At 39.9% G+C, this 27,733-nt stretch overlaps 1 protein-coding gene across 1 annotated transcript; it reads right to left on the minus strand.

Moving 5' to 3' along the window:
• Positions 1-3,187: 3,187 nt before the first annotated feature.
• GDF15 (growth differentiation factor 15) lies at positions 3,188-11,973 on the minus strand. The gene is made up of 2 exons (XM_082243376.1): positions 11,592-11,973; positions 3,188-4,245 (listed from the first exon to the last, which is right to left on the minus strand). Exons 1-2 carry the CDS (start codon positions 11,887-11,889, stop codon positions 3,443-3,445), a joined length of 1,101 nt encoding a protein of 366 aa, XP_082099502.1. The 5' UTR covers positions 11,890-11,973; the 3' UTR covers positions 3,188-3,442.
• Between the last annotated feature and the right edge of the window lie 15,760 nt (positions 11,974-27,733).

Consider the following 27,733-nt stretch of genomic DNA (forward strand, 5'->3'; position numbering starts at 1 on the left):
ATAGGAGTCAACAGAAAGTTGCCCACATGGCTTAGAGGGAAGCCAGAGCTATGACCGGGAGTTGAAGGTTAGGATTGTGTGCTCAGGTTCCTAGCGTCCCTGGATGCACATAGCAATATTCAGACACCAGAACGTATATATATAAAAGCAATTTTTCATCATCCTTCTTAGGACTTAGGCTTCTTGTATCTTTACAATTTTTTATGCCAGGTTCAATTTATGTTTAATGTTTATGTTGCTTATGGTGTAGCTTATGTTGGTTTGGTTCATTTAAAATAGTGGTTTAGCGATTGGAACCAGCTATCATTATGTTAATGATTTTGGATATAAACAATTCACCTCTAAATTCAGTAAGCTTTATAAATGTGCAAGATTGAAGGGTTTTTGTATTAATGTGCACAGAACTGCCTGGTGAGTTCTATACATTATTCTTATTATCTCCTAATTTACAATAGGGGGTCATCTGATGTTTTGCTATGGAACAAGAAAAGTACCTGAAGGAGAATGTCAGCAAAAAAAGCTATGACAAATAATAATTATACTCCCAGCTTGTATAGTTCAAAAACTATTACTGAATCATCATGACTAATGCAACACCAGTAACCATTATTGAATATATATTGTTACGACATGAAGGTGCTGACAAAAGGCTTTAAAGACCATTTCCATTTGTATTGTCATTCACTAGGGCAAGGCTTGCCATGTGCCATGCTGACAGACATGACCTTTTCAAAGTTTGCACTCAAGAAACCTCTGCTTTCATTCTAAAAATAGTTTATTTGAAATACATGTTATTACAATAATGTTAAACACAATATTTCCTCTTAAATATATGAAAAAATACATTAAAATATATTTCATTAAAAATACAAACAGCATTCGTTAAAAATTCAAACAATAAATTACCAATAAATAAAAAATGCATAAATAACATGTTTTGTTTGAAATATTAATATTAAACATGATAATACACAAAAATCTTAAATAGCTATTACTTTTGTAACTTTTCTTTCAATAGAAGAAAATCTACTTATCATTTCAACTGACATTCTAGAGATAACACAAGTTTGAAAATGAAACCATAACAAATAGTTTAACCTGATTTCCATCTTGGACTTGGTGCTGTATGTATTGGTGCTGCAAAGATGTACAATAATAATAATAATAATATAATAATAATTGTAATTCAGAAGATTCATGATAATTTTATAAAAAAAGAGGAATGTAAAGGATGTCTACAGCAACCAGAAAAATTGAGTCATTCCACTAAGAAATGAAGGCAAGAATTTTTTGGGTTATTATGGGCTAAGATTTTCAATTTCAATTTTAAGTCTTAAGCCTCAAAATGGCAATGGCATTTATTGTACATATGATGGCACTGATCCACAGAGCTATGCATTTGACATGGAGTTGCTCTAATATTAGGCACCTAAGTACGTTATCTCTCTATAGAATAGGAAAACCAGTTCTGTATAGCTGAATCCAATTTTATGGCATTTTGAGGCTATAATTCCTTTCAGACTGACAGCAAGATCTATTGCAGGAAATAAAAGAATGCTGAAGAGACAAAAAAAAAAAATGGAAAACAAAGTTGTGGCCTTTGTTACAAGCCATATGCATTAGTGGTCTGAACACTGAAAAAGGTTTGCAGACTGATTATGTTATTATACACCTTGCTTATAGATTTTACCAGTTTCTAAAGATTTTTTTGGCTGTTTTACTAACAAAAAAATGTAGATTAACCCAATACTAAACCCTGCACCATCTGCTAATTTAAATGCAAGCCTAATTGTTTTTTGTTCTTTTTCACCATATTGTTTACTATCCTGTCTTCTTTTCACTATTTATTCACTTTGCTTTGTAACATTCTATTTCAAGTTTTTTATGAACTGGAGAAAAAAAATAGTGGCAATATAGACCAAAGTGCAGCTAAAGAGGAGCAATTACCCTGCTGATCTCTAACAAAAGGCCCTACAGTAATACATGTACAAACCTCAGCAAAGTGTAAGAAAGAAAATATATGATGTCAGTCCTTTCACATCCTTTTCATATTTCTTTCATAGAAAAAAAAACTGCAAAATGCATTATTTTTAAAATTGCTCTATTTATAATAGAGCTGCAGTACTAATTTCTTAGGAAATTAAGGACATTTACTAATGGAGTTGAAAATCTTAACACAATAAATAAAGTGAATAATTACTTCAATTATTGAAGCATGTAAAACACACAATGCTATTATTTTATTTCATCTACGCAATATTAGGAATTATTCAAAGTGAGCACAGCTACAATTTATTGAGTGAACATTTTGAACTCCTTTAGTAAACCAACCCTTTTGAGTTTAATGAAGCTTTCCTTTACTGTTTCAAGTATATAGATACCAAAATAAATATATTGTTTGCTTATCCTTCTCAAAGAAAACAGTTTTACACTGTGCAAATCTTTGGTCATAGCATTTTGTTTAGTTATACCCAGCCATGACAAAAGATATAGTTGCAGCCAAATTCTGTAAATGCATGTTTAAGTATTTACTTGGTGTACCTGATTTGTAAACCCAGTGGCAAAGGACACAACAGAGCATTTAGAGCCCAATCAGATAATAGCTTTCATTTACTAATCTCCTCTAAATTAAGAAACATAAAATTTAACTGGTTGTTATAGATAGTGAATCTACTTTTCTTTGTTTTCTCTTCTTTGAAATACAGAGCAAACATAATATACTTTTTTGTCTAGATTGCATGTATTATTTTTATTACATTGTGCATAATTGAGTAAATGTCCTGCAATCTTGGTTAAAAAATCAGTGCATTGATTTAGTTGGTTTACCCTTAGAAAGCCCTTTCCTAGTATAGATTTTCTTTAGTAATAGTGCAATAAAATCATACAGTGTAAACATAAATTACACAGACTCACTGCCTTTTTTCCATTACTGTGCTTGCATGCCGGTTATGTAACCAGAACATATTATCTACCATGCCCACTCATTGATATCCACAGATTGATCATGGGTAAAAAAAAAAAATATCCAGAGCTCTTAAAGTTAAGATTTTTTTCAGTTCTAGAAAATGCATTTTGGAACAGTATGCTAATAACTAGTTATTTATACTTTTCATTGCCAACAGTCATTTTTAAAAGGGTCAGTTTGCAAATTCTACTTACAAATAGTAGAATAAAATTGTGGTTAAAGAGTTGCCACTTCCCTATGAGAATCTGTTATGCAGCAGCATTCTATTTTTAGCTTTGCTTTTAATCTCTTAACTTTTCCTGCCTTTTTTTGTATAACAACTGAATAGTGGCTGGATAAATCAAACTGAGAATGTAGGTGAAGCATAGATTGAAATTGTATAAGGCAGGGCAGGTTTTTTGTTTGGGCAATTGTTCTGATGTAAGTGCTTACCAAGCACTTCTCAAATTTCCATTTACCGGCACTGTTGGCACCACCTCAGGCACAGTGGCACTTTCGAACAATCATGTCCTCGAAGACTGTAAAAACCAGTTTGCGCTCAGAATTATAATGCATGAGTACCATGGGATCATAACTTCCTGGAACACAGCATGGTGCTGGAGTATCTCCATTAATATGATGCATTCTGTATTTAATCTGGGCATGCATGCTGGCTGGTTTGTAGTTATGAGGGCAGGATCCATCACAAAAATGCATTTCGTAGGTGGATGGATGAACAATCCAGTCGCTCCAACCAATCTGTTCAAAGGACACCAATAAGGACTTACGGCAGCATTTCTTTTCACTCTTTTTACAGTCTTCATCTGCAGAGAGGGACCTGGCTCTCCTTGTTTTTGAGTATGCTTGCTCCTGTGTTTCCACTTCTAACTCAAGGGCATTGTCTGCTCCAATTTGTTTACTACCATCATTTATAAAAGTCTTGTCCAGTATAACTACTAACTCAAGCTTAAGACATTTCTCAGAACTTGCAACCCACTGCTGTACGGCAGTGTCTACATTTAATGTCATCATATCTTTGTTTATGGGTTTAGAATCAAGTAATTTATATTCTTGTTCTCCGTTAGCATGGCTTGATTCTGTCACTTTGTAAATGTTCACCATAGACTTAGATGTTGAATTTGTTGCAGCTGATCTAAGTGCAGCTAATACATCTTTGCAGAGTTTCAGTTCAGCTCTCGTCACGCTCAACTGTTGATGTATTGTCTGTGTCCTGGAGAAGATCAAATTGTAGTGATGACGGTTGCTTCCATGTTTTCCAGATATCTTCGTGCTTCGTTCTACTGTAATACAGAATATGGTATTGTGAACTCTCAGTAATTATGATTAAAAATGTCTTTTGACTCTAAATTATTTTACCAATTGTTTTATAATAGAGCTTTCCTAAAAATAACTATTCACATTTTTTTGTTTATTAAAATGTTATGTAATCCATAAAACTATTATTAAGTATGTTTGGTATCGTGCCTCACTGTATACTGTTTTCTTAAGCAATTTTTTAAATTGTATTAATATGCTGTTTCTCATCTGGAAATCTTGGAAAAAACAGCACTTTCTGTCACTGACTGACAACACTAAGCCGCTGTCTTGCATTTAGCAACATTGTCAGCCTGCCAAGGGCACTCCTTTAGTTGGCAATCACACTTACTAGCAGGTCTACCAGAAAGGCAGCCAAACAGCCTGCTTATGCACTTGCCGACCAACCGCCATACTTTTACGGCGGCAGGTCGGCTCTGACCCGCAAAATGACGTACATGTACTTCGTGTCACGGGACAGCCTGTGGGGGCACGTGTGCATGCGCCGATTGGCCACAGGGTGAGCCAGTCAGCTGGAAACGAGAAATGGACAGAAGGCGCATCGGCCTAGTCCATTATCCTTGATAAAAATATATTTTAATTGATATAAGAAAAGTACTCCCGCACAAAAACTTGATACAGGCATATCAAATTGGAGTGGCTGTAGTGCCCTCAGTATCACATCATGGATAAAAAGTTCACAGATATGTTTTTATCAATGATAATGCACTAAGCCGGTGTGCCCTCTATCCATTTCTTATTTCCAGTTGCTCAGACATCCCTAGTCTTGTGAGGGCAGCAAGGCGGCATTTATCTGATTCAGCCTGAACGGAGATCCTAGAATATAACCTCTTTGGGGCCGACCTTCAAGCACAGGAGAATTGTGTGGTGTTTCTTTTGGAGCCAATCAACTGGTCCCACAGTTGCAATGTCCGCCAGGCACCTGTGATCAATTCCCATGGAGACAGAACGGCGGTCTGCTGATGTAAACATGGCAGACGGCTGTTCTGTCAGTAATGAACACAGGGTTCCTGTGTTCCTCCTATTTAGAAACACAGGTCTCTGTGTTCATCCAGCAAGCCCATCCCCCACACAGTTAGAAAGCACCCCCTAGGGACACATTTACCCTTTGATCGCCCCTGGTGTTAACCCCTTCCCTGCCAGTGTCATTAGTACAGTAACAGTGCATATTTTTAGCACTGATTACTGTAGTAATGTCACTGGCCCCCCCAAAAGTGTTAAAAATGTCAGTTAGGTGTCTGATCTGTCCGCAGCAATGTCACAGTCCCGCTAAAAATTGCTGATCGCCGTCATTACTAGTAAAAAAAAAAAAAAAATAAAAATGACATAAATCTTTCTCCAGGTTTGTAGCGATAACTTTTGCGCAAACCAATCAAGATTTTTTTTACCAAAAATATGTAGCAGAATACATATTGGCCTAAAATTATGAAAAAAAATTAGATTTTTAAAAAATTTTTTATTGGGAAAGTTTTATAGCAGAAAGTAAAAAAATATATATTTTTTTTCAGAATTGTCGCTCTTTTTTTGTCTATAGCACAAAAAATAAAAATCGCACAGATAATCAAATACCACCAAAAGAAAGCTCTATTTGTGGAAAAAAAAGAACATCAATTTTATTTGGGTACAGCGCCGCACAACCACGCAATTGTCAGTTAAAGTAAAGCAGTGCCATATCCCAAAAATGGCCTGGTCAAAACGGGGGTAAAACCTTCCAGTCCAGAAGTGGTTAAAGAGCCCAAATGGAAGTTTAACTACCCACTACTAATTGTGAAGCAGCAGCTTAGTGTTGCTGGCCTGCTGCTGGAAATGCTGTCACTACCAGAATCTCTAGTAAGGAACTCGCAAAAAATTTGCAAAAAAATGATTTCCCCAAAGAGTAGCTCCAATTTTGTTGAAGAAAAAAAAAGAATCCCCTCTGGGTGATCTATGTATATTGCAAGTATTTCAAGAGGTAGCAGAGTCCTACCTCTTTCTGTTCTTAAGGAAAACGCTGTATGCTCCGCTTTGTCATTGGAATACTCATTCCTTAATAGGAGTGTGTGTGTTCAATATAATCAGCTGATGCACTTGCAGTGTTCCAATGAGGAACATTGCAGCATCTGCATCTCTTTAGAAGTAATTAACCCCTTAGGGATTATCTCCCCAAAAATATAATTCCTATTGCAGAGGATGACTAAATTTTTACATTTATCATTAAAAAGACTTTTTGGAAAATCAGTGAGCCCATCAAACAAGCAGGAAGTCACATTTCTGGGAAAGGTCTGTATATCAACTGTGTACAGAATGCCTCCAAGTTGCCATATTGCATTGAATTTTACAGAAAATCACAGCACCGCAGACTGAAAATGAAAGGTAATTTTTGTTTATTTATTTAAAGTAAAAAAAATAAACTGTCTTTACTTTCCCTAACTGAGTCAAATCTATGTTCATTTGTATCTTATATTGTCCTCCTCCCAGGGCCGGCCCTACCATGGGTCCCACTGGGACCATTGGACCCAGGCGGAATTTTGAGAAGGGTGGCAGAGTGCCTAACATACTCCTCCTTGAGCCACTTTTTTTCATGCAGAGTTTGGTGAGTGTGGCAGCAAACAAGCCACAGGGATTCATCGAAGGTGGCCAGTGAGGAGGGTAGTTAGACATGTGAGAGCCCGGGGGGGAAGAAGAGCTCCACCTTCTCCCTGACCACCGAAGGGTCAAACAGGAGCAGGCACAGCCTCCCCGGTGCTTCCAGAACCTGGATTCCTACAGCCTCCTCTCTGCTCAAAGATCAACAGAGAATGGAGGACAGGCTGACTGGGGGCCACAGAAAGAGAACAGGCGAAAGGCAGAGGCTGCCACGGAGGGAGCAAAGCAATGAGAGCGCCTCTAAGAAAAGAAAGAAATTAGGCGCTGCTCACTGCTTTCCATCAGGTACTGGGCACGCTACACATACCTATTCACACACAGAGCCTGTAAGGGGAGGGGTGGGGCCGAGGAGGCACTGAAGATAGGGACAGGGCTATGTGTGTTTTCACCCCACTTTCTCTCACTCCCCTGTCTCTAAGCACTCCCCTCTGTCTCTCAGCCCCCCTCTCTCTCACTCCCTCACCCACCCCCTCTCTCAGCCCTTTTCTGTCTCTTAGCCCCCTCTCTCTTACACTCACTCCCTCTCTTTCTCTCACCCACCCCCTCTTTTAGCCTCTCTCTGTCCCTCAGGCCCCTGTCTCTCAGCCCCCTCTCTCTTACAATCACTCCCTCTCCCTCACACTCACTCCCTCTCTCCCTCTCTCACCTTCCCCCTCTTTTAGCCTCTCTCTGTCCCTCAGGCCCCTGTCTCTCAGCCCCCTCTCTCTTACAATCACTCCCTCTCCCTCACACTCACTCCCCTCTCCCTCTCTCACCTTCCCCCTCTTTCTCCCACTTCACCCCCTATCTCTCAGCCCCCGGCCTCTAAGCACCCCTCTCTCTCTCAGCCCCCATATCTCTCACCCCTTTCTCTTGCTCACTCCCTCTCTCCTAAACTCACCCCCTCTCTCACCCACCTCCTCTCTCAGCCCCCCCCACACTCCACCCCCTCTCTCATACTCCTTTGTCTCTCCACCCCCCCCCCAGTCTCTCTGCACCCCTGTCTCTCAGCCCCTCTCTCAGCCCCCCTCTCACACTCCACCCCTCTCTTTCTCTCACTTTCTCTCACTTCCTGTATCTCTCAGTCCCCCCGTCTCTCAGCAGACCTGTCTCTTTAGCCCATCTGTCTCTCAGCCACCCTCACCCCCCTCTCTCTCACTCCCTCTCTCCTACACTCGCCCCTCTCTCACCCAACCCCCTCTGCCCTTTTTCTCTCTCACTACCCCCCTCTCACTCCGCCCTCTCTCTCACTACCCCCCCCTCTTTCTCTCACTCCCACCTCTCTCTCTCACCCCCCTCTCTTTTTCACCCTCTCATGATATAAAATAATAGATGTGGGGGCCTTTTGGTGGGCGTCATTGTTTCTTTTTGGGGGGGGGGGTGGCGGCAGCATTTCATGCTTTGACCCAGGCAGCACAATGTCTTGGGCCAGTCCTGCCTCCTCCCATACCCTACACTCATAGTGAGAGGGATTCAGAAACTGAGGCAGTGCTCTCAACTCTCAATCCAGAAAGCAGTGAGCATAACTAGGTATGGCCATATGCTAATTGAAAACTTTGAGTCAGCATTGTCAATGCTGATTGTCAAGCCTCTGCAACATCTTCTCATCCTACTGTAGTGCAATCATGCACACCCTTCCTAAGAGTAGCAACACTGCTTTGAAATCAGGAGCAGTGCAGCACCATTGTCTTCCCATCAGAGGAATGTGGATTAGGTGGACTTCACTGGCAGGTCTCAACAGGTATTTGTGGGGCTTTGTAGGCAGACAATGAGAAAAATGTAAGTGCAGATTTAATTATAGTTAATTCGTTTTTTTAATGGAAGGCTAGAGTACTGTTTTAAGAAAACTGAATAGATTTCAGCATGATACCAAACATACTGCACGTGGATGTAGGGTTTACATATACTGATGCAATGAAGCCAAAAGAATAAATTAAAGGGTAAATCTACTTTTGTGTGGAAAAGAATAGCAAATTTAAAAAAAATAATATAGCGTTTACAATTGCGACCTTTCCTTTTTAATCTGCAGCTCTGTCATTTTCTGTAAAATGCAATGCTTGCATGCTGATTGGCTCACTGATTTTTTTTTTTTTGCATCCTCTGCAACAAAAAATTCATTCTTGGTGAGATAGGCTTTGTTCACATTGGTGCGATGGAAGACATCGCATGTGATTCGCACCGCACTGCTGTATAAATCACTTGCAATGTCTGTGGAATGCGAATTCAGCCATACAGATTTTATGGCTGAATTTGCATTGCATTCGGACCAAACTCGTGCGTGACCCTTTACTTGATTTGGATCGCATGGGTGTTTACACCTATGCAAACCGATTCCTGTCCGAAATCACAGTTCGCACTGCGATATGCGAACTGATCTTGGCATGTCATTAACTTTGTATTGACACTCCCATTGGTTCACATATGACAGTGTGAACTGCCTGCAAGTCGGGTGCGATGCGGAAACCTTCAGTGGATTTGCAGGGTTTCCGGCATTGCGCCAATGTGAACCGAGTCTTACTCCCAAAAGAAATCATGTCTAAAGGGATGCAGACCCTGCAGTTTTCCTCATTAGAGCCATGCAGGTGCAGCAGCTAACTGATAATTATGAAACCACTCCCATTAGATTCACTTACCAAGTGGACACAGACAAACATACAGAGATTTCTTTAGAATAACAAAAGGTAGGAATCTACAAGTTTGTTAAAATAATTGCAATGTACATAGATCACCCAGAAGGAATTTTTTTTTTTTCTCTACAAAAGTGGAGTTACTCTTTAAGAATTAGGATGCATACAGGAAGCACAGCCTGCCTACTCAGTACTGCGGCACGTCATACAGGCAGTGGTGCACTACACCAGCACACCTTACTCCCCTTTGTCTGTAATCTTGGAAAATGTTTGCTTGTAATGCTGGATCACCCTCTTTGCTTCTTTACAGAATACAAAAAGATACAAAAAAATGTATATAATAATAAAAGACACCAATCATAGTCATGTATGAACGTGACTGCTGATGGAGAAGGAAGGAGGAGAGAGGAAGGTATATAATACAGACATCAGGAAGTAACTCCCACTGCCCTCCTACTAACCCTTTGAGGTGATCTACATAAATTGTGGCTGCAGTGGACAGAAAATTCACATTAAAGAAATATTTCTGATTTTAGCACAGCTGCAATGTGCTGCATGGTATTAATAGCTCACTGACTGGGTTGCCTGGATTTTCTCTTCAAATATTCCTGTATAATTTTTTTTTTTCTCTTAAGTGTCCCTTTGGACAAAGTGGGTACTACCATCAAGTTTAAAATGCTGAATCCCTGTTGAGGAGATTATTCTGACAAAGTTTTATTATTAATTGAGCCCCCTTATATTTTTTTTTTCTGTCCTATGTTTTCATCTGGGCAGGAAGTGAGGGGAAATCTCTTTCATGGGAACATAAAGCAACACATCCCTCCCAAAGAAATTAAACCTTTCTTATTCCATTGATTTTTTATTTTTTTTTTTGCTGCCTTTCAATCAAATTTTTGGTCAGTTTGGCACCTGTCAAATAGTCACACTTTCTATCTTTCTTACTTCTTTCAAAAAGTCAGGAAGTAGGGACATGGGCTGCAATTAAATACTGTCAGAAGTTTTAACACATTTATAGAGTGGGATTTTACTTTACACAATCTTATTAATGTGGGTTAATGTATAAAATATTTTGATTCTGAGGCCAAATATCAGTACACTCACTGACCAAAGCAAGCATGCAGCAAGTGATGTCAGAAAACGTGATCCTTACACTAGTTCCAAGTTAGCGAGCACTTTTAGAAAAGACCAGCGATTGCAGCCTCCAGGTTGCTCTAAGTACAGCTTTCCTGATATGATTGCTTTTACCAATAAAAGTATTTATGTACTTGACATGGGGCCTGTTATACTCCGGAAACAATCAGCTAACCAGTGGTGTTCTATTGATTCACAGAGGAGGTGCGTGACTTTGGGACTGGGTTCACGTGTACTTTTCCAGTCTCATCTACACTGTGCATTTTTGAAAAGTCAATATTTTTTACACATTTTAATAAAAAAATAAAAAAAAGTGGCTGCCATAGAGGGTAAATGGAAGTGCATGTAAAATGCATATTCAAACCTACCCTTGAAAATGACATACAGAAAAAAGTATGCTAATAAATGTAAATGAAAATGTACTGTAAAGCATGGGAAATGCCCTTAAGAGGCATATTTGCAATACAATTGTTTTTCAGACATGTATGTCTGGTTTGAACTAGTGTATGGTTTCAGTCCTCATTGGATTAAAAATAACTGTCACTTTTAAAAATATACGGCTCCTTATCCTGGTGTGTTTTGTAAATTGAGCGTCAAGTATTGATAGCGTTAATGGTTCAATGACCAGAAAGAGAGTACTGTAAAATATGCATTCATAGAAGAAAGGGTGCTGATCACGAAACCAGAGTGCTCTCAATTGCAGTAAACTAGTCCCAGAGATAAAGGTAGCGTACAAAGGGAGGATATCTTGCTTCATGTTAATAGATGTTACACATACATGTCTATCAGTCAATTTAACTATCTATCTGAACCCCCGTCAACATTAAAAATAAGCTTTTGATTAAATAGAGTAAAATGTGTAAAAGCAGATAACAAATAGATCGTATCTATTCCAATAAAAGCTTAGGTTTCATTGTTATTTTCTATAGGCTACAATATCTCCCACTCACATTTTGGTGTCAGTAGATGCACTCTTCTCTCTGGTGTCTCGTCCTTGCTTGTATTTCCCCGCAGCTCCATTAACTTCTCCTGGTATAACCAATACATTTTGCGCATTTCATCTTTGTTCATTTTTTCCCTAATAACAGGAGGTTTGTGTAAACCCAGGCGATCCAAAATGCTTTTCTTCACTGCCTCCAGCTGAATCATTTTCTCCTGCTCGCCCAAGGGCCTAAGCTTGACCCCAGTGATGGATAAGAGAGTGAAGCACAGAGTAGCACACCTGACCTTCCAAGGAGAGCTCTGCATTGTGTGCAGTGTCACAGCAAAAGGCTTGTTCAGCACACAGCTTGTGAGCTGTCTTTCAATGAATGAATGAAATTCTCCAGCCTCTCTCCTTTATAGCTTTCTGAACTGCACGCCCCTAGACGCACACTCACTGCTCTGTGGAAGTAAACATTGTAAATACCAAAGAACACTTGTCACTGATTCTTCTTCTTTTTGATACCTTAAAGATGCAGAAGCCCCATTAAAAGAAGGAATAAGAATACATTCCAAAAAAGCGTATATAACCTACAAAATGAATATGTATTTTTTTGTCTCTTCTTAATATCTGTTATAATTACAAACCTAAATTTCTTAATAGTACTATTGGTTCATGAAGTATCTGTATGGCTATTCTGCTAATTTAGCCCACTCATGGTACCACTGAATGGCAAATTTGAACATCTCATTCTTGCAGGGGACACATTGACATTGGGTTCCAAGTAATGAAAATGTAATTTTATGGCATTAACTTTGCATTACAGCATTTCCAAAGGGGTGTACAGCTAGCCTACATTACTGTTTCCCAAAATATTGTTAACAATTGTATGAGTTGTAAGGTTTTCACTGGCTTTTAGGGGGCTGAGCTTAGAGGTTTTAAAAAGGTTTTAAGAAAAGTGTACCCCTTGTTACTCATTCACAAAAAAAAAAAAAAAGAAATGTAATACACATACAAAGTTCTTTATTAAAAAAATGAAAATGTCCGACAGTATAAACCCATCATCAATTACATCACCCAGTGACGTAGATACAAGGTTAATTACTATGAGTGACACCCCACTAATGACAACCCACAAACGTGATCAGGGCACAATGATCCCAGCTCTCAAAGGACTCTTTCTGTGAATGACAGCAGCCTGGTATGGAGTTGGAACCAAGCAAGAACAAACAAAGATGTGGAGTCCCCCCAAAATCTATACCAGACTCAAACCCAGGCATGCAGCTTTGCTTGCCAGGAAAGGAAGGGTCAGTGAGCATGCACCCCATCCCCACCTGAAGCATACCAGGCCACATGTCCTCAACATGGCAAAGGTACCATTTCAGGGCCCTCCCCCCTCCCTTGGCAAGGCATCTTGTCTGGATGTTGTTGGTAACAAGGTCCTCGTCCTCCACATCCCTTGCTTTGTGGATGTGAAGGTCTGTAAAGTAGACCTCATGGAATATGGATGCTACCTTTAAAGTAAGGGGATCTCCAGATATTTGCCCTATCAAACTGCATGAGTAAGGGGTACATAATACCACTTGTTACTCATTCACAGAAAATAAGGAAAAATGTAAATAAATACACCCAAAACTCATGATAAAGTTAATAAATGTAAATGATAAAAAAAATCCCATGCAATAATTCACCCTCAATCACATTATCCAGCAATGTAGATCCATGGTCGATCACGATGAATGGCACCCCAATGATTCACTGACACAAGCACAAAGACTAGCACATATCAACCCCTGCTCTCAATGGACTCTCATTGGGCATGACCATATCTGGTCAATGACATCAGCTGGGATACCTGCTGGTAAAACAAGCAGTAGGTGGGATGTGAAATCATTCATTTTGTGGCGGTGGTAATAATGCCACTAAATAAACCACTTTCGGCTGCAGCAGACAGAGGTTCAAGGGTGCACAAGACAAACCTGACCTTTTAGTTCACCCATTCGTGAACTATTCTTTTAACCTTAACTATCGAAATGCTCTGTCAACCCAAATGCCAAGCTCATCCCTAATCATCACCATTCATAATTTACATTGCCTTTGGTTTATGTTTACTGCATGCTGTTACCAGTCCACATATCCAGTTTCCCAAGGGTAGTGACATTACTAATATCAGACACACACACACACTGGAAATTGTCAATCACACACACTAAAAATTATAGATGTAGAATTTGGAGGTTTACAGACAATTTTCTGTGTCTCCTCTATGTTGTTCAACAACACCAAGCTATTCATTACAAAGAGTGACATTAGCTTCTGCACATTTTTTATTTCAACTTTATGTAGCTGCTTCAAAGCATTGAATTCCATATACTGTACATTAGGCTTCTTTATTAAAAGCTCCAAATAAGGTATCTAGTAATAGAAAAGAAAAATGATGTTGATATTATTGTTGTAGCAACATATACCATCTATGCTTTTTATTTGTTTTTTAAAAGCTTTATCACAAATGCAATTTCTTTTTTCAAACATATTGGAATACATTAAGAAAAACTGTTATTCTTTCAGAATTTCAAAAAATGTGATGTTCAGTCTGCAACATACACTGTCTATTAAATTATAAATAAAAATTACAAACACGTTTTCTGATGTTTTTTGTTTTTAGGTGTATGTGTGTGTGTGCGCTGGCCACTGGACAGCTCTCTGTGCACACACACTATCTTCCTTTCATCATAGCATGCATAGCAATGCACATTTTGGTCTCAAGTGTGACAACAACAGAAAGGTTTGTGACCACGTTAACCTTATTGCGTGCTAAACTACTAGTTTTGCATTAGATTGTAAGCTCTTCTGAGCAGGGCCCTCTTAATCCTCTTGTATTTTATTGTATTGTATATGTACTGTCTCCCTCTAATATTGTAAAGCGCTGCGTAAACTGCTGGCGCTATAGAAATCCTTAATAATAATAATAATAATATTTGGAATCTAGAATTCTTGCTCTCTTGCTTTGTTTATGGTATAATTACTCTTGATCTATCTGGTTGGATGGGGAATGCTGATTAACAAATACTTTGCAAAAGATTCTCAACACGATATAGACCTTGGTGTTACATGAGCCATTCTTTTAGGTTCTTTAAAGTAAACCCCTCTATTGAGTTTTTGCAGCCTTTGTTTGCTTGAAAGCAAACCTCTGATTGGTTCTCTTGCAGGTTGAAAAGGTTTTTCATATATAAAAATGGCCTGTATCTGGCTAGCTTGGCTCAGTCCTGACCAGTTTCCCATCCCTGACAAAGAAAAGCATCTCTACAACATAGTGCGACCACCAGCATGCTTCATCATTAGGACATTATTCTTTGGTTTCTGAACAGTGTTGTATTCAGCCACACAAAGCAGATTGCACTAAGGATAAAAGTTACACTTTGGTCTCATCATATCAAATAAAATCCACATTTGATGTGTCTATGAATCATCTTTTGGCAAACACCTAATGGGACACGATAGAGTTTTTTTCAGCAGCAACTTTTTTTTTTTCTTGTCACTTCCCCACAAAGCATGGCTCCTAGAAGCTTCTGGTCATGGAATTCCAAGGAGTAGTTTCCCCCAACAAAATTGTGTATAACTGCAGCTTCTTCATAATAACCATACTACTAGCATCTTAATTGCTTCTCTAGCTAAAGCCCTCCTTATCAGTCACCGAGTTTTGGTAGACTGCCGTCTCTAGGTAGTCTTCCTATTAAACCATAATTGCATGTTTTAAAGTGTATGTAACCCCAAAATCTATTATAGTAGGATTATTATAATGTATGATATCACACCTCAATGTAAACAGTTTTTGAAGCAAATTATTAAGTTATGTCAGTTAAAAATGTTTCTGAGGGTCCTTTAACCAGTTCTGGACCGGAAGGATTTTCCCCCTTAATGACCAGGCCATTTTTTGCAATTGGGCATTGCGTTACTTTAACGGAAAATTGCGCGGTCGTGCGATACTGTACCCAAATAAAATTGATGTCCTTTTTTTCCCACAAATAGAGCTGGTGGTATTTGATCTCCTCTGTGTGTTTTATTTTTTGTGCTTTAAACAAAAAAAAAAAAGTGACAATTCTGGAAAGAAAAAATATATATTTTTCACTTTCTGCTATATAACATTCCCCCAAAAAAAATTTAAAAATCAACTTTTTTCATCCTTTTAGGCTAATTTGTATTCTGCTACATATTTTTGGTAAAAAAAAATCACAATGAGCATATCTTGATCGGTTTGCGCGAAAGTTATTGCGTCTACAAAAGAGGGGAAAGATTTATGTAATTTTTATTTTATTTTTTTTATTTTTACTAGTAATGGCGGTGATCAGCGATTTTTAGCTACTGCGACATTGCCACGGAAAGATTGAATGCCTAATTGACCTTTTTGACACTTTGTGGGGATCAGTGACATTACTACAGTAATCTGTGCTGTAATAATGAAACTGGCAGGGAAGGGTTAACCTAGTGGGTGATCAAAGGGTTAAATGTAAGCCTAGGAGAGTGTTTACTAACTGTGGGGGGAGGGGCTTGGGAAATGACCACAGAGACCTGTGATCCTATATAGAGGGATCACAGGCGCTCTGTGATAATTTCAGAGAGAAGAACTGTAGGCTGTGTTTAGAACAGCTGACTGTCCTTCTCTCTCAGCGGGGAGAGATCGTGGGTGGCCGGCGGCAATCGGTGCCACCAGCCCCGTGCATCGACATCCCCACTGCCTAGTGGGGGGCGAGGGCAGGCGGTTGGCAAGTGGTTAAGTAACAGCACTCCCTGTTTCAATCCACAAGCAGTAAGTCACTGCCTTGCAACTAATAGCTAGGTTGTCAGCCTGCTCTTCTTGTAGTTGGCCATTGAGCTACTTGCCAGGTCTGAGGGAACCATAAAAAGATCTTATACACAGCTCAACAGCCAACTGAAGGAGTGCTCAGGATAGGCTGACAATGCTGCTACTAATTGCAATGCAACAGAACAGCATTGTCAGCCTAAAACAGGATATGTCGTTATTATTATTATTATTAAGGATTTCTATAGCGTCAGCAGTTTACACAACGCTTTACAATATTAGAGGGAGACAGTACATATACAATACAATAAAATACATGAGGATTAAGAGGGCCCTGCTCAGAAGAGCTTACAATCTAATGGGGTGTAGCAGGTGTTACAAGAGGTTGTAAGAGTAGGGAATTAGCTGATGGCAGATTAGTTGGTGGTGTGATAGGCTTCCCTGAAGAGATGAGTTTTCAGGGATCGCCTGAAAGCAGGCAGAGTAGGAGATAGCCGTGCAGGTAGAGGTAGAGCGTTCCAGAGGATGGGAGAGGCCCTGGCGAAATCCTGGAGACGAGCATGAGAGGAGGAGACAAGGGAGCTTGAGAGTAGGAAGTCTTGAGAGGAGTGGAGAGGATGGTTTGGGTGATATTTGCAGACAATATTGGTGATGTAGCTCGGGGCAGAGTTGTGAATGGCTTTGTATGTTGTGGCAAGTATTTTGAATTTAATTCGCTGGGCAATCGGGAGCCAGTGTAGGGATTGGCAGAGAGGGGAGGCAGACGCTGAGCGGTTGGTAAGGTGGATAAGCCTGGCAGCAGCGTTCATGATAGACTGAAGAGGGGATAGCCTATGAAGTTGTAGACCTATGAGAAGGGAGTTGCAATAGTCAAGGCGAGAAATAACAAGGGAGTGAATGAGTAGCTTGGTGGTTTCAGTTGTTAAAAAGGGGCGAATTTTAGAGATGTTGCGGAGGTAAAGTCTACAAGCTTTTGACAATGATTGGATTTGGGGCTGAAAGGACAGGTCAGAGTCCAGGATTACACCTAGTACCCTGGCATGAGGGGAGGGATTGATGGTTGCATAACTAATTTTGATAGAAAAGTCATGGAGGGGGGCACAGGCGGGAGGGAATATTACCAGCTCAGTTTTAGAGAGATTTCGTTTGAGAAAGTGGTGCGACATCCATGTTGATATGTCAGTAAATAAGTTAGCAATTCGAGAGGAGACTGAAGGAGTGAGGTGAGGAGTAGACAGATAGATTTGAGTGTCATCGGTGTATAGATGGTATTGGAAGCCGTTATCAAGTGACCAAGGGAGGCGGTGTAGATAGAGAAGAGAAGGGGTCCAAGAACAGAGCCTTGGGGAACCCCCACAGAAAGGGGCAATGGGGAGGAGGAGGTAGAGTTTTGGGTAACACTGAAGGAGCGCTGTGATAGGTAGGAGGAGAACCAAGATAGAGCAGAATCTTGGAGGCCAAGGGAACAGAGTTTATTAAGAAGGAGAGGGTGGTCAACAGTATCAAAGGCTGCAGAAAGGTCAAGTAATAGAAGTATGGAGTAGTGGCCATTGGTTTTAGCAGTTAGTAGATCGTTTGTGAGTTTTAGTAAGGCAGTTTCTGTAGAGTGCTGCGAGTGAAAGCCAGACTGTAAGGGATCAAGAAGGTTATTTTCACTGAGGTAGGAGCTGAGTTATTGGCTCGATCTCTAGGCAAACAACTGAATTAAAAAAATATATATTTGATTTAGAAAAATGTATATAGTCTGACATGATGCCAAACATACTGTAAATAGATTTTGGGTTTAGATATATTATTGTAGTGCACCAGGGATATTCAGAGTGTGGGATATTTTTTATAATCCAACCCAAATTGATGTCTTACCTGAAATTAATTTTATAATTTAACAGATCCTTGGTAATCATGTTGTTTGTTTAGGTATGTTCTCTAAAAGACATTAGGATCTTCCAAAACCACTTTTTTTTGTTATTTTTAGATCATGTGAAACTAAAATTGTACACAGGTGGCCACAAGATAACTAATAATGTTCTCAATGTAATTGACTGCACCAATGCCTACTTTAGGATTTCAGTACTCAAGCAGTGTATCACAAGCATTGTATCAGACCTTTCATGTTTTTTTTCTTAAATCATTTGAAAACTAGGTATATTTGTCCACTTTAAAAGTATGAACTATTCCTTTGTAGGCTCCGGAATACCCTTTCCTTTCCCTCATCTTCCCCTCCCATCCACCTTCTTTTTCCTATTTTCTCCTTTTTCTATCTCCCTTGAAAGAAAGGTGGTGGTGTCTTTTTCTACGTGAGAAGTGACCGCAAAGTGAGTGTTAAAGAGGACCTAGTTGATGGAGAGTGTGATGAGGCTAAAGCATTATGGGTGTAATTGCATATGGGTGTGTATACTACAAAGTGGGTGACTGGGGACAAAGAGAAGGCACATGTATTAAATACCTTCCTCAGCTCTGTGTATGCAAAGGAGCATGGGGAAGCTCATGTCCATAATGGGGATGATATTGACACAGCCCCAAATGATACACAAGGGCTCGAAATTGATATGGTCCATTAATTAAAAGACAAAAGAAAGGTGAATAAAGCACATCGACCAGATGGCATACAACCACAGATCCTAAAATAATTGAGCTCTGTCATTTCAAAGACAATTTTCCCATTTTTAGAGACTCTTTAACGACTGGCATAGTACCACTGGATTGGGGTAAGGCCAAAGTGGAGCCTATATTAAAAATGGTCCAAAGTCTTTAACAAGTAACTATAGACCTGTTAGTTTACCTTCTATAGTTAAGAAGATACTGGAGAGATTAATAAAAGACCACATAGATGAGTTCTTGTTAAAAAAAAATATTTTAAGCAACAGACAGTATAGATTCATGAAGGACAGAAGTTGAAAGACAGAAGTTGTGAGACAAATCTGATTTCTTTTTATGAGGAGTTAAGTAAAACCTTAGACAAAAGAGTGACTGTGAATGTAATATACTTGGATTTTGCAAAAGCGTTTGACCAGGGCCGTAGATAATTTTCTTTCCTGGGGGGAGTTCAGGCTTGGGTATCCAGAGAACAAAAGTGTGCCTGCCACATTGTGGCAACTTGTGGGTGTAGCAAATTGCGCTGAGTGGGAGTGGCTTAAAACATGATCCTACTCACTGTGTACATGGTAACATATGCTACAGTACTTGTGCCCAATAAATACAGTATGCTTTAAAAGCTGTGCTACAAGCCAGAGTCTAACTGCCAACCTCAGCAAAGTAATTTTTAAAATAAGAAATTCTGCCATTACATATGCTTTTCTGCACACAGCTATCTTAAAGAAGAACTTCATTAACAGCGACCACTGAGCAACCAGCATTTGTTGTGCAATATAGCATAAATGGTGCAGGGGTCAGGATTATGTCATATACAGCCTAGCATTTGCAATCCCCTTTAGGCAGAACTCTTCTAGTAGGAGCAAATCCCTGAACAGGTTCCACTTTCCCTATAGCACAGTAGAGGCTTAAAGCCTAACTGTATGTGACTTTAAATAGTTTGTTTGAGACAAGCAGGTCCAAAAGAACGATTTCCTTTACTAATAGATGTGCCCACTGTGTGCTGTAAAAATCTTTGTTTACAAATTATTTATTAGAAATTAGTACAGAGAGATTACCATTTTACAATAGCACTATACCATCCTAATTATAAAGATATTGACAGAAGTTATAGGTCTAGAAAATAATGGTCTAAATGATAGCCATGTATTAATCACCTCACAAAGTGAGTGTAGTGGTGCCAGAAACCTGTATACCGGTATTTTCAAATGTAGAATATAAAAAACATCCGCATTGACATAGCAGTGTGTGAAACAATTATGAGTGGGTAGGGGGATTCATTCAAAAATTGAGCAAAGATCTGACCAAGGGGATCATTTCTTATCATAATATCATAATAGGACATGGCATGGTATAGGGTATAAAAAAGCTTTTCCACTAATGAATTAATGAATTGTATGAATAAGTCTCATCTGCAACGTGGTAGTCTCTTGAATTGAAAATACCAAACATTGGGTTGGGGTAAAAGAGAGCTGAACAAATAATATTTCAGCTCTAAAGGTGTCCGGCTTTCTCCAAATCAAGGACACATGGGAACATTCCCAGAAAATATGGAGGTATGTACCTGAAGACTGACAAACTCTAACACATAGTAGAGATACCATGGAAAAGATAGAGTGAATCTTAACTGGGGTCTGATACCATCTTGTATGAAGTTTCAGAGCTGTTTCTCTGATGTTAAGGGACCTTGTGCATTTCTTTAAATTGTCTATGCAGTCATTCCAATTCAAGATACCATGCTCTAAAGCTGTATAATCTATATTAAGACATGGGCCAAACAGCCCCCTGAACAGGGGAGATCAAACCCAAACAGCGAGCCCTATTTAAGTCTATGGGAGACGAACAGGAAAATCAAAAGTGCCCATTTTGAAGGCTTATATGTAAGTAATTAGCAAAAAAGGGGTATAGGGGTTTGGGTACTTCCCTGGGGGACATGTATCAATGCAATGTTGTTTGTTTAGATATGGCGAATACCATGCTTTAACCACTTAAGGACCAAGCCTATTTCTGACACTTGTTGTTTACAAGTTAAAATATTTTTTTTTTTTGCTAGAAAATTACTTAGAACCCCTATACATTATATATTTATTTTTTAGCAGAGACACTAGAGAATAAAATGGAGATCGTTGCAATATTTTTTATCACACTGTATTTGCGCAGCGGTCTTCCAAACGAAATTGTTTTGGAAACAATTCACTTTTTTGAGTTAAAAAATAAGAAACAGTAAAGTTATCCGAATTTTTTTCTATAATGTGAAAGATAATGTTACACGACTAAATAGATACCCAACATGTCATGCTTCAAAATTGTGCAGGCTCGTGGAATGGCAACAAACTTTGGTACTTAAAAATCCCCATAGGCGACATTTTAAAAATGTCTACAGGTTACCAGCTTAAAGTGACAAAGGAGGTCTAGGGCTCAAATTATTGCTTTCGCTCTAATGATCGCGGAGATACCTCATATGTGTGGTTTAAACACTGTTTACATATGTGGGTGGGACTTGCGTATGAGTTCGCTTCTGTGCACGAGCTAACGGGGACAGGTCGCTTAAAATATTTTTTTTCCTCTTTATTTTATCTATTATTTTTTATTTTTACACAGTTTTACACAAAAAAAGAAAAACAGATTTTGATCATTTTTATTCCTAATACAAGGAATGTAAACATCCCTTGTAATAGAAATAAGCATGACAGGACCTCTTTATTGTGAGATCTGGAGTCAAAAAGACCTCAGACATCATGATGAAAAAAAAATTGGCTCTTTAAAATCGGCAATGGGCGGTCCAGAAGTGGTTAAAGCTGTATAATCTATATATAGACATGGGCCAAACAGCCCACGAACAGGGGAGATGTTCTAACCCAAGTGGCGAACTCCATTAAAGTCTATGGGAGCCGAACAGGAAAATCAAAAGTGCCCGTTTTGAAGGCTTATATGTAAGTAAATGGCAATAAAAGGGGTAAGGGGGTTTGGGTACTTCCCATGGGGACATGTATCAATGCAAAAATAAATTTTAAAAACGATTGTCAGGAGCAGTGATTTTAATTACACTTAAAGTGCAACAATAAAAATGAAAAATTTCCATAAATATACTGCCTGGGAGGTCCCCTTAGTCTGCCTGTAAAGTGGTGTATCTGTAACATATATAGAACATGCTGCAGCAAAACTGATATTTTAAAAAAAAAAAAAATAGTCAAATCCCATTTTTAATGACAATAGCCAGCAGCTGGCTATTGAAAAAAATAAAGAAAAAAAGGGCGTGGGGTCCCTTCGGGTCTGGAATGAAGGGTATTTAAGGGAAACCCCATGCAAAAATAAAAAATTAAAAAAATGGCATGGGGTCTCCCCCAAAAATTCATACCAGACCCTTATCAGGGAATGCAGCCTGGCATGTCAGGAAAGAGGGGGGACGAGTGAGCGGACCCCCCCTTCCTTAACCATACCAGGCTGCATGCCCTCATCATGGGGGTTGGGTGCTTTGGGGCAGGGGGGCTGCTCTCCCACTTGATCCAGTTAGGTCAAAATAATGTCAAGTCCCCAGGTACGGTCACACAGGGCTGTTTTGTAACCACGCTGATGTAATGTACTAGTCTGTATCCTTGGTTAAAACTGTGACTTCTTTGTGCTGCCAGCATATGTATGATGGAGTCCAATTACCTTTTTGTGCCTCTGATGCTTTATATGCTAACTTCAAGTGTATTTCTCAGTTTTGTGCTACCTTTTATACAAAAATAAAAACCCAATACAATATTTACATTTTTTTTCCAGATTCTGTAACACTACCAAATGCCCAAAAAAATCAAAAGAGGTAGATAGTTACACAAAACACCATAATATATCCAGAGCTAGAGCTGTTGGCAGAAAGAATGTCGTGTAGGATAGTCTTACACTATTAGTGTTCAGGACACCCTCTAGTGGCCAATAACAATCTAACAACATATACATAGAGAATAAGTAAAGAGGAAGTTAGAAAGAAAACATAGACTTTGTGAAGAAAATATAATAAGAAAATATAAAATTTCACTTTTAATAAAGAAAAAGTGTAAACAATCCACTGCAATCCCCTCCATGCCTCAATTATACATAGTTGCAAGTTAGGTTTGTTTCTATATATCTGCCACTTAGATCAGATAAGAAAATCTTTTGTTTATACTACGTGCTGGGCAAAATTCCTGTACAATATTAGAAAAAACATGGCATTTTTTTAAAAGAGTGATAAGGTAAAATATTTACGTCAGATATTTATACTCTTTTGGGAAAGTGTTTTTTACCAGGGCAGGAAGGCACAGATAGCAATAAAAATATAGAATGTCTATTGCTCCTTCACTTTTAGTTTGGTCTGTGCCCCCATGAGAAGATCACTTCAAGTCCTGATTCAGTCTGAAAGACTGCTTACAAAGGGGTACCTAGAAAGTATCTTACCCATATGTAGCACAAAGTGCTCTCCATAATGTATTTGGTAATGCTGAGAAATAAGTTTGCTTTCCACATGCAGTTAAGAAACCCCATGAATTTTTTTTTGTGCACAAAAGTATAGAATAGATTTTCAGCTTGTTTTGTGTTGACTTCTCCACTCGACAAGGCTCTTATACATCACTACGCTGTTTCTTTACCAAAGGCAACGAGGTTTCTCCATTAAAACGAAAAATAAACTCAGAAATGCATACCACTTAGACTATCAAATCTATTTAATATTCACGTTTGTTGCTAATCTTCTTCCTAGGCGATGTGACTATTCAGGAGGATTTCTGAATGGCAGGATCAGGTGGATTTGGATGATCTTACTAGGGTCCTTTGAGGGAACCTCTGGCTGGGATTGTCCCCTCTTTGAGAGGTAAAGCAGTGGGGATCAATCTGCTTTTCAGTGTTATTCTCTGTGGGTGTTTTTCCCTTCTTTCCCTTTTTCTGCCCCCATGGACTGTTTAGATGCCTGGGCAAAATGTTTCCAAACCCATATGCATCATTATTTTTCCCCCATAGAGAAGTGATTATTGTTCATGAAACGCGTTGAGTAAAACACTTTGAAATAAGTTAAATATTAATGTGCTCTTTGATGAGATCATTGGTTACAAATGCATACATGGATGAATTGTCTTCAACCATTACCTAATTGTTGTATACAATTTTATTAACCAGTTCTGGACCAGAAGGATTTGCCCCCCTTAATGACCAGGCCATTTTTTGCGATTCGGCACTGCATTACTTTAACTGACAATTGCGCGGTCGTGCAATGCTGTACCGAAATAAAATTGATGTCCTTTTTTTTCCCACAAATAGAGCTTTCTGTTGGTGGCATTTGATCACCTGTGCGATATTTTTTTTTCTTTTTTTGCGCTATAAACAAAAAAATAGTGACAATTCTGAAAAAAAAAAAAAAAAAAAACAATCTTTTTCATATTCTGCTATATAACATTCCCCCCCAAAAAAATTAAATATCAAAATTTTTCATCCTTTTAGGCTAATTTGTATTCTGCTACATATTTTTGGTAAGAAAGAATCGCAGTAAGCATATTTTGATTGGTTTGCGCAAAAGTTATCGCGTCTACAAACTAGGGGAAAGATTTAGGTCATTTTTATTTATTTATTTATTTTTACTAGTAATGGCGGCATTCTGCAATTTTTAGCAGAACTGCAATATTGCGGCAGGCAGATCGGACCCCTAACTGACATTTTTGACACTTTTGGGGGGGACCAGTGACATTATTACAGTAATCAGGGCTAAGAATATGCACTGTTACTGTAATTATTACACTGGCAGGGAAGGGGTTAACCTAGGGGTGATCAAACGGTTAATTGTGAGCCTAGGGGAGTGTTTACTAACTGTGGGGGGAGGGACTTGGGAAATGATCATGGAGACCTGTGATCCTATATAGAAGGATGTGTAGAAAGCTGATGTGTTTACAACAGCTGACCGTGCTTCTCTCTCAGCGGGGAGCGATCGCGGGTGCCCAATGGCAATTGCGGCCGCTGGTCCCTTTGATCGGTATCCCCGCTGCCTAGTGGAGGCGGGACGCGCTCGCCCCCCAGCACCACTCCTGTGAACCGACGTACCAGTACGTAGATTCATACAGCCGAGCCAGCCTGCCGCGGTATATACACAGCTAGCGGTCGGCAAGTGGTTATGTAATCACGGTTTTATGGTGCACAATTAAAATGTATGGATTTTAAGATTTTTGGTTACATTCCATTTTATATTTGTACCAAAAGAGTCCAGTTTCATACTGTTTTTTTTTTTTTTTAAATCCCGAAGTTGGTATATATGGTTTATATGGTATTGATATGGTGTTGAAGATATGGTCAATTGAGAGGGTCCAAATAGTTTTTTTTTTGTGTTAACCAGCTGTACATTCCTAAAATTTATCAGCCCTGCTCAAGTCAACATCATGGTGGACAGAACAGAACTTTAGGATAGGCACCTGCCTCACTTTTTTTCAGCCGATATATTTGGTAGCTCTCAGTTTAATCAAATTGGGGAGTGTGGTATCCATTGAATGGTTAGCCCAGCCATTCTCAATCAGGGATTAGTGAAAACTAGAGTTGAGCGGACACCTGGATGTTCAGGTTTGAAAAGTTCGGCCGAACTTCACGAAAATGTTTGGGTTCGGGATCTGAACTCAACCCGAACTTGACCCCGAACCCGAACCCCATTGAAGTCAATGGGGACCCTAACTTTTGGGCACTAAAAAGGCTGTAAAATACCCCTGGATACAGGGCTGCAAAATGCATCAAAATGTAGGTAAATCCCCTGCAAACAAATGTGGATAAGGAAATGACTTAAAATAATATAAAATAAAATAAATAAAAATTAACCAATATCAATTGGCAAATTGGAGGAGGAGGTGGAATAAGAGGTCGGGGTGGCGTCAGGTGGGAATGCTATGGGAGTTGAAGTTCTCATCACAGCCAAAAAGGATTCATGTCTGCCTGCAGTGCCACAGGCCTCATTAACAGACTCAGTGTCTTGGCAACCATACATGGGAGTTGAAGTTCACATCACAGCCAAGAAGGATTCATGTCTGCCAGCAGTGTCACAGGCCTCACTCACAAACTCAGGCCAATGGCAACCATACATGGGAGTTGAAGTTGTCATCACAGCCAAGAAGGAATCATGTCTGCCTGCAGGGCCACAGGCCTCATTCAAACATTCAGGCCCACGGGACCCACAAAGAGGAGAGTTAAAATCACACCAAGACAGTATTGATTTAACCCAGCAATGCCACAGGCCTCATTCACAGATTCAGACCCATGGCACCCATAAAAGAGGAGAGTTACAATCATGCCAAAACAGTATTGATTTCACCCAGTAGTGCCACAGGCCTCATTCACTAATTCAGGACCATGGCACCCGCAAAGAGGAGAGCGGTCCCGTAACAGCAACACAGGCCTCAGGTCAACCTGCAATGGAACAGGCCATTATCATTTATGTAGGTCCCTGAAACCCAGACAGAGGAGAGAGGTCCCATAGCAGAATATCAGGCTTCATGTCACCCAGCAATGGAAAAGGCCACTTTCAGTTATTTAGGCCCCAGCAGACAGACAGAGGAGAGAGGTCCCATAGCAGAAAAATCAGGCTTGATGTCACCCGCCAAAGCAGCAGGCGATTAACTGAATTTTAGGCCCATGACACCCAGACAGAGGAGAGGTTATTTGACAGCAAAAAGAGGTTAATGTCACGCACCAAAGCAGCAGGCGATTAGCTGAAATGTAGGCCCAAGGCACCCAGACAGAGGAGAGAGGCCCCATAGCAGAAAATCAGGCTTCATGTCACCCAGCAATGGAAAAGGTCACTTTCAGTTATTTAGGCCCCAGCAGCCAGGCAGAGGAGAGAGGTCCCATAGCAGAAAATCAGGTTTGATGTCACCCGCCAAAGCAGCAGGCGATAAACTGAATTTTAGGCCCCTGACACCCAGACAGAGGAGAGGTCATTTGACAGCAAAAATAGGTTAACGTCACGCACCAAAGCAGCAGGCGATTAGCTGAAATGTAGGCCCTTGGCACCCAGACAGAGGAGAGGTTCATTGAACTTGGGGTTGCCCCCAAAATAATGGTACAATTAAAAAAAGAGGATTTAATAATGGAGTACAAGAACGTATGGTTGATGGCGAGGCAGTTATAAATGTCTATTCTGCACAAGGTACGGACAAGTCCTGTGGGATCCGTGCCTGGTTTATTTTAATGAACGTGAGCTTGTCCACGTTGACTGAGGACAGGCGACTGCGTTTGTCTGTAATGACGCCCCCTGCCGTGCTAAATACACATTCAGACAATACACTTGCCGCAGGGCAGGCCAGCACCTCCAAGGCATAAAGGGCAAGCTCTGGCCATGTGGACAATTTGGAGACCCAGAAGATGAATGGGGCAGAACCATCAGTCAGTACGTGGAGGTGTGTGCACACATACTGTTCCACCATGTTGTTAAAATGCTGCCTCCTGCTAACACATTCCCTATCAGCTGGTGGTACCGTTTGCTGTGGCGCGCTGACAAAACGTTTCCACATCTCAGCCATGCTAACCCTGCTGTCTGAGAAGCTGGCTGTGACACAGCTGCATTGGTGACCTCTTCCTCCTCCACCTCCTCCGCCTTCGTCTTGTGCTGCCACTTGTCCCCCCATGTTAGTTGGGAATGCACTCAGGAGCGCTTCTACCAGCGCGCGCTTGTAGTTGCACATCTTCCTATCACGCTCCAGTGTGGGAATTAAGGTGGGCATGTTGTCCTTGTACCGGGGATCCAGCAGGGTGGCAACCCAGTAGTTAGCACAAGTTAAAATGTGGGCAACTCT

This window comes from Pelophylax lessonae, assembly GCF_965119305.1.
Source record: "Pelophylax lessonae genome assembly, chromosome: 1".
NCBI lineage: Eukaryota > Metazoa > Chordata > Amphibia > Anura > Ranidae > Pelophylax > Pelophylax lessonae.